Source organism: Nicotiana attenuata, chromosome 7 (assembly GCF_001879085.1).
Source record: "Nicotiana attenuata strain UT chromosome 7, NIATTr2, whole genome shotgun sequence".
NCBI lineage: Eukaryota > Viridiplantae > Streptophyta > Magnoliopsida > Solanales > Solanaceae > Nicotiana > Nicotiana attenuata.
In genome coordinates, this window is record NC_031995.1 from 74,065,685 (window position 1) to 74,077,843 (window position 12,159).

At 34.6% G+C, this 12,159-nt stretch overlaps 1 protein-coding gene across 2 annotated transcripts; it reads left to right on the forward strand.

Annotated features, from left to right (window-relative positions):
* On the forward strand, positions 7,004-11,879 carry LOC109229311 (GTP-binding protein At2g22870). Of its 2 annotated transcripts, XM_019394707.1 has the most exons (5): positions 7,004-7,537; positions 8,422-8,491; positions 10,471-10,633; positions 10,769-11,015; positions 11,469-11,879. In XM_019394707.1, the coding sequence occupies exons 1-4, from the start codon at positions 7,060-7,062 to the stop codon at positions 10,979-10,981; spliced, it is 924 nt and encodes a 307-aa protein (XP_019250252.1). In that variant the 5' UTR covers positions 7,004-7,059; the 3' UTR covers positions 10,982-11,015; positions 11,469-11,879. The 2 variants fall into 2 exon arrangements, with proteins under 2 accessions (XP_019250252.1, XP_019250251.1); XM_019394706.1 differs by lacking the exon at positions 11,469-11,879 and having other exon boundaries at positions 10,769-11,397.

Here is a 12,159-nt window from a genome sequence, read left to right on the forward strand (position 1 = left end):
TTTTCTATCATTTTCCCCAAAAAGTCAAAAATCGACCCCGGGCCCGCTTGGTCAAAACACGGGTTCGGACCAAAACACAATCACCCATTCACCCACGATCCCGAATATGCAATTAGTTTCGGAATCCGACCCCAAAAAGAGGTCTAAATTCCAATTATTCAAAAAGCCCTAACTTCACCCAAATCCCCAATTTCTACCATAAAGAATCATGATTTAGGCCTAGAAATCTAATGGGTGTTAGTGGAAATTGAAGAAAACAAGTCTAAGAATACATATCTATGGTTTTGTGAAAAAGTTATGATGTTTTGAAGAAATCCCGTTTTGCTACTGTTTTAAAATAACTGAGCAGGGAACCTATGCGTTCGCACACGATTGGATGCGTTCGCATAGAACAAATGGTAACCCCCAGAATTAACTCTATGCTATCGCAGGCCTGCCTATGCGATCGCATAGAACAAATGGTGACCCCCCATAATTAACTCTATCTATCGCGGACCTACCTATGCGATCACATAGAACAAATGGTGACTCCCAGAATTAACTCTATGCTATCGCGGACCTACCTATGCGATCACATAGAACAAATGATGACCCCCAAAATTAAATCTATGCTATCGCGGTCCTACCTATGCGATCACATAGAACAAAAATCTGGACACCAGCAAACAGCAAAAACACCAGATTTTCTAAGTTCGAATCACCCCGACGCCTATCCGAAACTCACCCGATCCTTCGGGGCTCTAAACCAAACATGCACGCAAGTCTAAAAACATCATACGGACTTGCTCGTGCGATCAAATCGCCAAAATAACATCCTAAACAACGAATTTAGTATAGAAATCTAAGAAAAATCTCAAAACTTTCAAAGTATCAAATTTCACAACTACGGGTCCGAATCACATCACACGACTTTCGTTTCTTACCAAATTTCACAGACGCATCTTAAATATCATATTGAACCTGTACCGGGCTCCTGAACCAAAATACGGGCCCGATACCATAAATTTTAAATATAATCAAATTTCCAAAAACTCTTATATTTTCAGTAAAACAATTTCTTTCAAAAATTCATTTCTTGGGTTTGGGACCTCGAAATTCGATTCCGGGCATACGCCCAAGTCCCATATTTTCCTACGGACCCTCCGGGACCGTCAAATCACAGATCCGAGTCCGTTTACCTAAAATATTGACCGAAGTCAACTTAACCTTTTGGGTCATCACAATTTTTTGTGCCACAAGATTTGGCTTGACATAAGCATTTACTTGTTATCGTAGGTTAGTTTAATTTCTATACCAAAAAACATGTTAGCTTACTGGTGATGTAAAAAAAAATTACGCTGTTACTGTCCAGAATTTTTAACTCACGAAGTAAAATAGAGTTTTAATTAAATTAATAAGCAATTAATCCACCAATTTTGACCAGATTTAATAAGTGTGAGTCATAATCAATTTTGTAACATGTCATATTGAGGATAACCTTAATTAAAAAAAATTCAAAGTTGTCATATTTCTTCATTAAAAGCCAAAAGAGACGTTATCTCGTATTCTGGATTGAGGTTTTATCAAGCCATTGCGTGTCAGCTTGTGTTCTCCTTTGATTGCCACATATCATTTGCAAAGCTTTAAAAAAAGCAGATTCTTTTCCCCAAATTTTTCAGATAACTAAGAAAGGTAAGACGAATCAGCTGCTTCCTTTATTACTCTTATTATCTTTATTGTTGCTTTTATATTTTTCTGTCAGTTTTCAAACATTTGAAAATTTAAATACTGTAAATGTCAACTCCTAGATTACATACGAGAAAACAAGCTTTTCAGTTTCCTGATTTCCAACTCTTTTCATGCAGCTAATTTGAACAAGTTGAGAGTTCTAAAGAGTTTCTAGAGTTTAAACAATTGTTTAGAATTGTTTTTTAAAAAAGTTTTTGTAACGTTTATTCGAAAAAGGTTTTTTCAAATACTTTATGTGATAGTAATATCCTCAAGGATCGTTTAAATTCTTGAAAAGAAAAGTTAATTGATAACGTATATGTTCTACTCCAGCTAATTTATTGAGATATATAATTATTTTCTAAATTACATGAGTGTAAAGGAAAAATAAATAAATAAAAACTTTGGTGAAATGAAGTGGAGACATTTCTTTGTGCACTATTGTCTTCTGTTTCGCCCATATGTACTTTCAAATCAAAATAGAACGAAATATTAAAAATTTGTTAGATATCTTTTTTATGGTGCACGCAATAATCTTAAAAGAAAAAGTCAGCAAAATGGATAAGTTACCCCTGATTTATGGACTTTGCAGATAAAAATTACCTTCCACACTTCAACATTTCTAAAGTGTAGCCAGTGTCAAAAGTCATTTTTCGGATTGATAATTAAAAAATAGCCAACGTTTGTAAAGTTATTTTTCGGACTGGTAATCGAAAAATAGCCAGTGTTTGCAAGGCATTGAAAAATAGGCACTATTTTGCTGAAATACGAAAAGTTCCAGCGTAATATACCGGATTATAGAGCTCCTGCGTATAAACTTCCAGCGTATTATGTTGGAACTCCAACACATGGAAATTTCCAGCATAATATGCGAGATTACAAAGCTCCTGCATATAAACTTCCCGCATATTATGTTGGAACTCCAACACATTGTGAAATTTCAGCATATTATGCTGGAAACTCATATGTAAAAAAGATTAACTCCAACATATTAAGTTGGAATATTTCCTGATTTTCAGGGTGTTTGTTTTTTAGATTTTATCTTTACATAAAGAAAATAGCTAAATTTTGATTATTTTTGAAATTGTTGCTATTTTTCAATTACCAAGTGTAAATGTGCCTATTTTTGTTTTCCCGATATAAACGAGTAACATGCAACGGTAAAAATTGCACGGGACGCCCTATTTGGTCGCCCCTATTTAATGTATACCCACTTTTTAAAAAGTTTTAACTTGTACCACTTTTTAAACAACTTCAGGCCTCTTTTTCCTCCTCCTCCTCCTCCTCCTCCTCCTCCTCCTTCTTCTTCTTCTTCTTCTTTGGGTGACAATGATTTTATATGGTGGTTGTGAATATATTTTAATGTAGTTTATGATGTTTTACAATGGTGAGTTGTTATGACGCTTTATTTTTTACTATTGCTTCAGATTTCTTCTTTTATGTTTTTAATTGCAAAATGGTTTCATTAGATTTATTATTGTTTTGAGAAATTGATGATTGAGGTTTGTTCCTGATGATATTTGGAGGTTATGTTTCAAATTTGAGCTCATTTGGAATAGATTTAGGTATTAAATCGTATATTGGATTGTTATAATTCAAAGAACAAATTTTTGTTTCTGGGCAATTCACTTCAGACTTATTGGCTTTAAGCGAATGTAAACGTTTGTTGCACTTCAGACTTTTTGTCCTTAAGTGCATTTGAAGTATAATTTATCACTTCAGACTTATTGGCCTTAAGTGTAGCAAAACGTTTGTTGCACTTCAGACCTTTTGGCCTTAAGTGCATCTGAAGTACAATTTTTCACTCAGACTTATATGGCCTTAAGTGCATGAAACTATTGGTTACACTTCAGACCAATTTGGCCTTAAGTGCATCTGAAGTGCAAATTTTCACTTCAGACTTATTGGCCTTACGTGAATAAAAATGTTTGTTGCACTTTTGGCCTTAAATGCATCTGAAGTGCAATTTTTCACTTCAAACTTATTGGCCTTAAGTGCATCTGAAGTGCAAATTTTCACTTCTGACTTATTAGCCTTAAGTGCATGAAACCATTGGTTGCATTTTAGACCTATTTGGCGTTAAGTGCATTTGAAGTACAATTTTTTCACTTCAGGCATTTTTTTTAACTTCAAACACATAAGTCTGAAGTTGATCGTAAAGTGGGCATGCTTGCAAACTTTTTAAAAAAATAAGTATAAGTTCAATTATGACCCAAAAACCGAGTATATATGCAAAAACCTCTTCCGTAGTGGACCGTCAATTTTCATTTCGGCCATCGTTGAAAATTTCCTTAGTTTACATTTTTGTTAAACACATAATCCAACATAAGCCCAACTTGTCACGTTAGGATGGATCAAAAAGCCAAGGGAAATTATCGGCTATGTCTATTTATAAGTAGCTCATTATAAAAATTATTTAATTCATAAAATATTGTTAATATTAGTCAAATATTATTAATATTAGCTAATTAACTATTTGTAGCAAAAAAGGATCAAATTTTTGCTTTCTTTTGAGTGAGTATTATTAGAATAGATTTGGTACATCTTAAAGAGCTTGAATCTCAATTTTGGGATGATTTGGTGAAGTTTTGAGGTGGTTATTGAAAATTCGAAGTAAAAACTGAACATGAAAAAAAATTGATATGTATATCACACCGTGTATCACTTATGTATCATATTTGTATCAATTGTGTATCACATGTATGTCTGTGTGTGAGATACATGCATGATACATGTTTGATACATGTGTCACAAAAGAATTTTATTATCTCGATTTAATTACGAATTTTGATACAAAATCAGTCCAAATCACCTTCAATCTTCCTCAAAATTTGTATATTGACTTATCTATGTATTTTCAATGAATTTCAACTATACCCATTGAAAAAGTTCATTTTTTGCTTAGATTTTTGAAATATTGTGTTATTATTATTATTATTATTATTATTATTATTAATATTATTATTATTTTTGTATTTCATCACCTTATTTGCTACTTCATCCATGAAATTTTCTTTCCGTCTTGCATCTAATATTGCTAATAACGCTTAAAAATATGGAAGGAGATTTTTGCATCTGATTCTTTGAGAGAAAGAACCTTATTTATTTGGTTATTCAATTTTTATATGTGCTTGATTAGTTTTGGTAAGTCTATGCCTAATGGCTAGAGGTTAGTAAGTCAAGACTTATTTGGGATATTTATGTAAGTTTCCAACAGCCAATAGCAATTCGGATCCACATTAAAACAATGAATATATGACGTACTTATCATTCTACATACACTTTTATAATCTGTCATAATTAATTGTATGCATTGTTTCTTAAAATTTGTAATTTAACTATCATTTGAAGTTATCTCCGTTTCAATTTAAATGACACATTTTTTCTTATTAGTTCGTTTTAAAAAAATTACACATTTCTATATTTAGAAATAGTTTAACATTAAACTTTTTATTTTATTCATTTTACCCTTAATAAAAAGCTTTTATCGTCACAAAAATATCATAGCACTAAATTTATGCCACTTAAGCTTTTAACGTCATATATTTTAAAAGTCTTATTTTTTGTAGACTTTATGTCAAACTATATCATTGAAATTGAAACGAATGGAGTAATATACTTTGTATGAATAACTATTCCCCTTGTGGAAGGACTAGCAAGTTTTTTTATCGTATTCCCTTTTACTCATTTACAGTACACCATTACTTTTTGAGTAATTTACAATTTATCTGAAAATTCTCATATTACACTTGATTAGGGATGTGCATAATTTGGTAAATACCGAATTACCGTATCAAAATTGAAAACTTTAGTATTCGATATTTAATATTTTGGTATTCGGTATAGTATTTGGTTAAAACAACAAATCCAGTATGATCCTAATAGGTGGGGTCTGAGGAGGGTAGTCTGTACATAGACCTTACCCCTACCTAATGCAGGTAGAGAGGTTGTATCCAATAGACCCTCGGCTCGTGAAGGGTAAGAAGGAGAGGAAAGCAAGGAAGGAAGAAAGAAGGAAGAGAAAAGTAAAAGAGAGAGATAAACGATAAGTAGTACCAAATAATAGGAACATGGAATACAATACCTGAGACAACAAAACCATATAACGTAATAAAAATCTAAGAATATGAAGGGACATGCATGCTACTAAGACTATCGGTGAATAACTAAAAACTACCCACTAACCTTCTACCTTAATCTTCGACCTCCACACCCTCCTATCAAGGGTCATGTCCTCATCGAGCTGAAGTAGCGCCATGTCCTGTCTTATCACCTCTCCCCAGTACTTCTTATGCCTACCTCGACCTCTTCTCAAACTCTCCATGGCCAACCTCCCACACCTCTTGACAGGAGGATCAATGCTTTTTCTCTTAACATGTCCGAACCATCTCAGCCTCGACTCCCGCATCTTGTCCTCCACGAGGGCTACTCCCACTCTGTCCTGGATAGCTTCATTATTAATCCTATCTCTCCTGGCACACCCACACATCCATCTCAACATCCTCATCTCTACTGCTTTTATCTTCTGCACGTGAGAGTTCTTGACTGGCCAACACTCAGCCCCATACAGCATAGCCGGTCGAACGACCACTTGGTATGGTATTTGGTTTTAGTTTTAAAAAAGAATTGGTATTAGGTATGGTATTTGGTATTTTAAAATGAAATACCAAAATACCGATACCGTACCGAAATATATATTATAATACACAATACACATTTTATTAATTATAACATAAATATAAGAAATCTAAAATTTTACTTTCCTTTATTCTCTAAGTTTATCAATTAACTCTCTAATTGTTTTCTCTCTCTAGGTTGGTATTTGTTTGGTAATGGACAAAACTTTTATCAACAAACGTTTTTATTTTTGTACTTTTGAGTAATTTAATTAAGAATATTATCGTCTATGACTCTATGCACTAGTTAGTATTCACACCGAATAAATCAAAAATCGAACCGAATAAACTGAAACCGAAAGGAGAAAAATCGAAGTATAGCAAATTTAATTATATACGGTGTATAGCATTTTACAAAACGGAATATCGAAAATACCAAACCGAAATGTCTAAATACCATTCAAGACCGACAAACAGTGTGTCATATCGATTGTTTATAACATACAAAGATTATTACGGTTTTACATTCCACATTTAAATCTTTTTATAATAAAATGTAGCAATTTACGACTAATTTTATTTCTATATTTAATTCTAACTATATACACTTTATTTTAAAAATTTAAATTTATTAATGTTTAAATAAAAAATTGAAAGTTAAAAATATCTTGGGAACGATAAGTAGTGTACTGTAGAACCATTGCAGTGCAGCCATTGAACTAGAATTAAGCTAAAAATGCAAGTAATGTCAAGGTTTCGCCTCTTCAATTTCCATCTCTTCTCCACTCTCCCTCAATCTACCAAATTCCTTTCTTCATTTCCCAAAATCCCTTTATCTCAAAATTCATACCCAAAAAATCCCCATTTTTCTATTCATGCCTTTACTTCAAAAACCTTTAAATCTTCAGCTACAACTTCAGAATCAGCAGCTTCAATATTAGCAAAGAAAGTATTATTCATGGCTCCAGGAGTTGAACCCGAAGATATAACCGAAGATATGATTTTACCCGGATCCAATATCGTTGTGGGGCCCTATGCGGGGGACTCTAAAATTAAAGAGGTGGCATTTGTGAAGAGTAGTAATAAGCCTAAGGATTGTCCAAAAGATGAGAAACCTGAATTTGCTATGTTGGGTCGGTCCAATGTTGGAAAATCATCGCTTATTAATGCTTTGTGTAAGAAGAAAGAGGTTGCTCTTACTTCTAAGAAACCAGGTTTGAATATTTGCAATGCACTTCTTATTTAGAGCCCGTTTGCATTAGTTGAATTTAAGTATCCATTCGTTTCAATTTATGTGACATAATTTGACCGAACATGGAATTTAGGAAAGAAATGAAGAATTCTGAAACTTGTAGTCTTAAATATGTCATAGTGACTGTATTATGAGGATTCATTACGAATTGGCAAGTTTTATGCTGGCTGTCAGCCTACTGCAACTTTCCTCCTTTATCCGAGCTTGGGACCGGCAACAGAGGTGTATCTAGTATATAAGCTATGGGTTCATCTGAATCCATGACTTCCGCTCATACCCTGTATTTTTGTCCAAATAATCATTAAATATATACACATAATAAATTTTGAACCCATTAAATTAGATGACTATGTGGTAGAATTGAGAATCCGAACCCATAAAATTTAAATCCTGGATCCGCCTATGACCGGCAACATAATCAAGCTCACACAGGCGGAGTCAATGTAAGGAGAAGGTTTCGATCCGCTGATCCTTCTAGAGCAAATGGATGCGTTGCCCATAAGACCATGCAAGTTTGGCATGATAATGATATAAGTTGAGCTTAAAGAAAGAAGTGAGGATTTATATCGCCGACCCCAGTTTTGTTTTTTGGGACTGAGGCATATAATGTTCATGTGACTATAAGTTTGGTAAAACTTATGGTCTTAAACATGTGCTATAAAAGATTGTCGTTAAGGGTAAAATGAGAAGTTCTAAGTTTTTGTTTTTTTCAAATGTATAAGGACGTTCATTTTGAAACAGTCTCAAAAGGAAATAGGGTCACATAAATTGGAATAAGTGGAGTATTAACTCGGTACATATTTTAATTAGAGGTGGATTCTAATTTTAGTATGTTTAAATGTACAGGGAAGACTCAGCTGATTAATCATTTCTTGGTGAACAAGAGTTGGTACATTGTGGATTTGCCTGGTTATGGGTAAGCAATTTCTTGATTATGCTATTTGCTAGGATACTCTTTGATAGGTGAAGCTTTTTTACCATTACAATGAAGTGTGTTTTGCTCAAGTTATTCAGAGAGTGTTAAGCAGGTTGGTGATTAGTAGGCTATAGCGATAATCTCGAGTAAAGGCTTACCATACTTGATGCTTTATTCGGACGCAAGAACGACTTCACTTGGTTTGATAAATTGCTACTGATTCGTTCGATTAAGCAATCTACACCTCAAAACCAAACTAGTTGGAGTTAACTACATGATTTAAATCATTTGTAAAAATTTTCAAGCGAGGAAACACATCATCTTGATCCCAATCATCTTGGAGTTACAACTATATAGACTGTTAAAATTAAAGTGATCAAATTCTCGAAATACCTGTGAAAAGGGATATACGAAGAAAATGCCTTAATTGTCACTCAAGAAACTGTTTATGGAGTCTTTCCTAGTTGCTAACTGAAATCTTTACTCCAGGTGCTGCTTCACTAAGTCCATGTCGATCCAAACAGTGAATCTCATATCTTTACCTTTAGATATGTCTGTTCTGACACTTATAAAGCACATTGCAATTTGCAGCCTTATCCAAGATAAATAATAGTTTTGCAATACAAACAAGCCCCACGTTCTTTCTTTTTACATTGCTTCCATGCTCCTCTTGTTTGAATGTTACAGCTTTTGCTGCTGTTCCTAATAAAAGCATCCCAGTTCCAACCTTCATCTGGGAATATCATTCTTTATTGCTTTATTTTTCCATCTTAAAACGTTGTACCTATTTTTCATGTGAGGTAGAATTGGAAGAAGGGCGAATGCCCAATTACGTCTTTTTAAAGTTTTCAATTCAAGAAGCTGCAATGTCTTCTCTCTAACTATGCGATGGTACTCTGCTAAACCATTAACTATACCTTGTTGCCATAGTTGCTGACGCAATAAACTAGGTCATAGAAATAATCTTCCATATTTTACCCCTTGCGAGAGACATGACTTTTCCATTTTTGATAGCTTTCTACACTTTCAAGAGCAGGAAACCACACATAAAACTGCTATCTGAGGCAACTCTAGATATGTTAAAAGGAGGAGGAAACTCTAAAACATAACTACTATAGTCTCTAGACAACAGAAATAGATGGTCTCTAACAGAGCATCAGGGAGAAAATTAGCATATTTGATAAGATCCAAAGATCACAAGTCAGTTTACAGTTAGTATACTGCCTAGACAAATCAGTTCAGCTGGCATCAACCTAATTCAGTGGAACTGTTGTAAATGCTAAACCAAACAATCAGACATGTCCGTTCTTCTTCATGTCTTGATAAAACAGTCTAGATTATTGACATTTATTTGAAGATGTATTGTAGTAACTTAAATAAGATTTTGTTAAGTTACAAATCTACCTGCCAAATGGTTACGAAGGCTATAATTGATTTATTTATTATTATTATTTTTAATAGATTTCGATAGGCTTCCTACTGTTTAATGGTTACAAGTCTGTAGAACCTGACCATAGCTGTTCCTACTTTAGGAGTTTTTGGTTTGGGGGTGGAGTGAGATGAGAAAATGTTGGAGAGAATGGAAGTAAAAGTGTAGGAGTAAGGTCATTTCCCTTGGTTGGTAAGGAATAAATGATGAAGCGAAGTAAAAGTAATCATTTCCCGTATTTGGTAATTAAACATGTATGGAGGAATCTCCTTTCTGCTTTCTAGTGTCTACTTCTGATCCTTAGAAACAGCCAGAAGTAAATCATTCATCAAAATAATTGTATCTGATTCTCTCCCCTTTAACTTCCCCTTCCCTGATTCAAGCAAGGTCGTAGAAGCTCTCCTTTACGTATTGAGTTTGCACTCTCTCCTATTTCCTTTGTCAAGTAACGTGTTATGTTTTTCCATCACTTAGCTCTTTGTATCTTTTGCATTAATATGGAAACCACCTGTTTTGTCTACTTCTAAGTTATTCATGTTGCTTGTTTCAGTTTTGCTAATGCTTCTGAAGCTGCCAGAATGGATTGGTCCTCCTTCACAAAAGGCTACTTTTTAAATAGAGATACCTTGGTTTCCGTTCTGCTTCTAATTGATGCTAGTGTACCCCCTCAGAAGATTGACCTTGATTGTGCTAATTGGCTTGGACGCAATAAGGTTTCCATTCTTTTCATGTGGCTAATTGAAGTCATATACTCCCATTACTACTTATAAAATAAGTCATATCTTACCATTGTCGACTTTCATACAACATTTTTTCCACGATAAGTGACTTTTGCAACACATTTACAGATACCAATAACTTTCGTTTTCACGAAGTGTGACAAAATGAAGGGAGGGAAGGCAAAAAGGCCAGACGAGAATATTAGAGATTTCCAAGAGTTGATCAGGCAGAATTATCAGCATCCACCTGCATGGATAATGACTAGTAGTGTCTCTGGTTTGGGCAGGGATGAGCTGCTTCTGCATATGTCTCAGCTGCGGAACTATTGGAACAATGAATAGCCCGAGAAAAGCATTAGCAGCATTATTTTGTGAGGTAAGCCCATATTTCTGGGATCTTGAATTTACCATGATATGATCCTTTTGGTCCCTAAGAGGTGACAAACATAGCCAAATGGAACTTGTAAGCTGCTTCGTGATGGATGTAAATTCTTCCGTGCACAATGATAAAATGTATTATCAGTCTGCTTGTATTTTTCGTGCCTTCTTTTATCAACCACAGTCCTTTTAGCTGTCATGGTTGCCTCTAAAGTTTATTCTAGTGCAACATGTGTAATGGTGTTATGTAGAGCACTCTATTTTTGGAATATCAAAAATAGTCCTGATATTAGTTTCTTCTATCCATGTGAAAGATGGCCAACATTATGTTGTTTTGGCTGCTAAGTAAGTGATTCTCAATGGAAGATGCTTGAAACCTATCACTATTATTTTGTTTTTTATCAACAATATGTTGTTTCATGCAAAGCCTCTGTGCTTACATACACTGCAGGAACTAACTGGGACATATGAATCTGGTCAAGCCAAGGATTAATCCACATTCAGATCTTTTCCCATCCCCAACAATGAGTTTGGTTCGAGTCCCTATACATTTCCACTCAGGAATTAATAACCATATGGGGGATTTTCAGGCTGTTATATCTAGGTTGGTGCAGGAGGGGCTACAAACCTAAGTTGCTCGGACTCGGGTGCGGGTATCCGATACGGGGACGGATCCGAGTATCGGATTCGGCAAAATCTAAATTTTAAGATTCGGGGGTGCGGATCCGGATATGGATACGGGTGCGGGGATTTGGCTAATAAAAAATAGAGCTATAAAAATATTGTAAATTTTGAGAGATATTCTGTGAAAAACTTACATGAATATTGTAGAATTCAATCTTTCATTCTCCAAGATGGAGACATTATTCTTTCATTCTCCTAAATCTGTTCTATTTCCGATTTTGAGAAATCAAAATCTCAATTTTTCTCTCAAATTTGTCGATGGACTCCGATCAAAGCGTCCGAAGTCAGTTGACCGAATCCGGGACGTATCCTGTTCCCGCTTCCGTCCCCGTCTCGTATCGGGGCGGGGCTACGAGACGGGGACGGCACCAAAATCGAATAATCCGCGCAACTTAGCTACAAACATACTTGTACACCATATGCTCCTGTAGTTTGTTTAGTGTAACTATTAGTACAAT

Bases quoted from the DNA above. Each gene is read 5' to 3' on its own strand.
- LOC109229311 (XM_019394707.1), top strand. From the start codon at position 7,060: ATGCAAGTAATGTCAAGGTTTCGCCTCTTCAATTTCCATCTCTTCTCC. The intron at 8,492-10,470 runs GTAAGCAATTTC...TGCTTGTTTCAG, and splicing joins GTGGATTTGCCTGGTTATGG to TTTTGCTAATGCTTCTGAAG. The intron at 10,634-10,768 runs GTTTCCATTCTT...ACACATTTACAG, and splicing joins ATTGGCTTGGACGCAATAAG to ATACCAATAACTTTCGTTTT.